The sequence below is a fragment of the Camelina sativa genome, chromosome 8 (genome assembly GCF_000633955.1).
Source record: "Camelina sativa cultivar DH55 chromosome 8, Cs, whole genome shotgun sequence".
Taxonomy (NCBI): domain Eukaryota; kingdom Viridiplantae; phylum Streptophyta; class Magnoliopsida; order Brassicales; family Brassicaceae; genus Camelina; species Camelina sativa.
Genome location: NC_025692.1, coordinates 5822552 through 5824339, shown reverse-complemented (window position 1 = coordinate 5824339; position 1788 = coordinate 5822552). Strand labels below are relative to the sequence as shown.

Genomic DNA, 1788 nt, shown 5'->3' with positions numbered 1-1788 from the left:
GGGGGGGGGGGGGGGGGGGGATGAATATTGGTATAGAACAAGAACATGAACAGTACAACATCGAAAGCAGCTACAACAATAACCAAAAGTTTACATATAATAAATTACTTTAAACAGTTTTAAGACTGTTTCTGTATAATAAATTGTTTGAATCACTCTTCATATCTCTACTTCGATCACATGTAATCGTTTGGTCTCTATAGGCATCTTGTCCAACTCAAAGGTGACCAAACCAGAGGAGGAATCATACTCAAACGCGATCTCATTTGACTCAACAACGCATCTCTTAGGCTTCACCGACGAGTAAGCTCCGAATTTACCACATCCTTTAACTTCCATTACCACTTTCTTCTTCTCAACTTCATATCTTAGTCCTTCGAAAGCTCCTCCCGAATTGTACATGTTTACCAGACCGATTGGGGCAAAAGATACACCATCAACCAGATGACAAATGGGACTCACCGTGAAGATCTCGTGCTCGCGGATTTTGAGAGAGATTGGGAGAGACACATTGTATGGCATAACGCAGAGTTCACCTCTGCTCTGGGAGTAAACAGCACAGTCTCCATTCCATGTTGTTTGATCAGTGGAGGCCTCAGATATTAAATGCACATCACGACCACGAAAGGAGCCAGTGATGCTATCAGTTTTTGTCTGGTGGAAGATGTTTTTCTTTTCTGTGTTGCTCCAAGCTGCTCCTTGGCAGTTATACACGCCAAGAACTCCAGTGTACTTGTTCATGTTCCATATCTTTAGCAAGCTGAAACCAAAACAACACTCAGTAAGAAAATAAGCAGTCAAAAATGTTAATTTATAGGCCAAATTTGGTTTACCTGACACCATCACGGGTAGGATCTGCGAACAAACAATCGCGGGTTGGTCTACCAGGTAAGCGACAACGAAGAATTGATCCATCAGGCAACACAAGCTTTCTTAGAAGCTCAAAGTTGTGCTTTCCAGGAGCATCACTACTCATCAAGAAGAGAGAAATGTAACGATGTAAGTTTACAATCAACAGACAAGAGCAAGTATAGATATAGTAAGGTTCCATGATCCATACCTGACATAGATAGGTCCACCACTGATGGCCCTAGCAGAGGCATGATACTCTGCAGCAGGGTGCACGGAATGGAACATGTCCCAATCAGGCTGCATAAACTCTCCCAAAAACACACTGTTATACGCAACAGAGGCTATGTGGATGGTGTGAGACACCGGATCTCGTGGGTAGAAATCATCCGATGCTCTAATCACCGCAGCTTGCTTCGAGCAGTATAGAGCATCCGTATTATGGCTCATACAAGCAATACAGCCATTATCAGGGAAGTTCTTTGCAATAGAAGCGTCAAGAGCTTCATGAAACTGACGCGTTAACTCAACCCGACCGCCTAACCCACCACCCAAAGTCTCCAAAATACACTGCACATCCACCTTCACACCGTCCACACCAGCATCAGCCAAGTAACTATGAAGCTCGTTGTAAAACTTATACACCTTCTTAGGGTTAACCAAACCCAACCCTTGAAGCGTCATTACATCAGTCTTCCACGTCGGGTCATTCTCCACCACACCTTCTGTCGCATTCGGATACTTCATCACAGATCCGTACTCTCCCCCGGGTCTAACCCCGCCCCAGTAACCCGTTATCGCGTGCCACACGTAAACGTATTTTAAACCATGTTTCTCTTTAGCTATCTTGACAATGTTCTCAATCCCAACTTTGGGATCATCCTTCTTCTGAAACTTAGCATTCTCCTTGATCCCGGTCAACCGAAACACCGGCGACTC

At 44.4% G+C, this 1788-nt stretch overlaps 1 protein-coding gene across 2 annotated transcripts in view; it reads right to left on the bottom strand.

Moving 5' to 3' along the window:
- LOC104706375 (probable galactinol--sucrose galactosyltransferase 6) overlaps positions 14-1788 on the bottom strand; it is a 5118-nt gene continuing 3343 nt past the window's right edge. The window contains exons 3-5 of one of the 2 annotated variants that reach the window (XM_010422562.2): positions 1061-1601; positions 834-968; positions 14-760 (exon numbers count right to left, since the gene is read on the bottom strand). In XM_010422562.2, the coding sequence (XP_010420864.1) occupies positions 160-760; positions 834-968; positions 1061-1601 (1277 nt within the window). In that variant the 3' untranslated portion in view covers positions 14-159. Of the gene's footprint in view, positions 761-833; positions 969-1060; positions 1786-1788 lie in introns of both variants that reach the window. The other variant, XM_010422563.2, reaches the window with a different exon arrangement.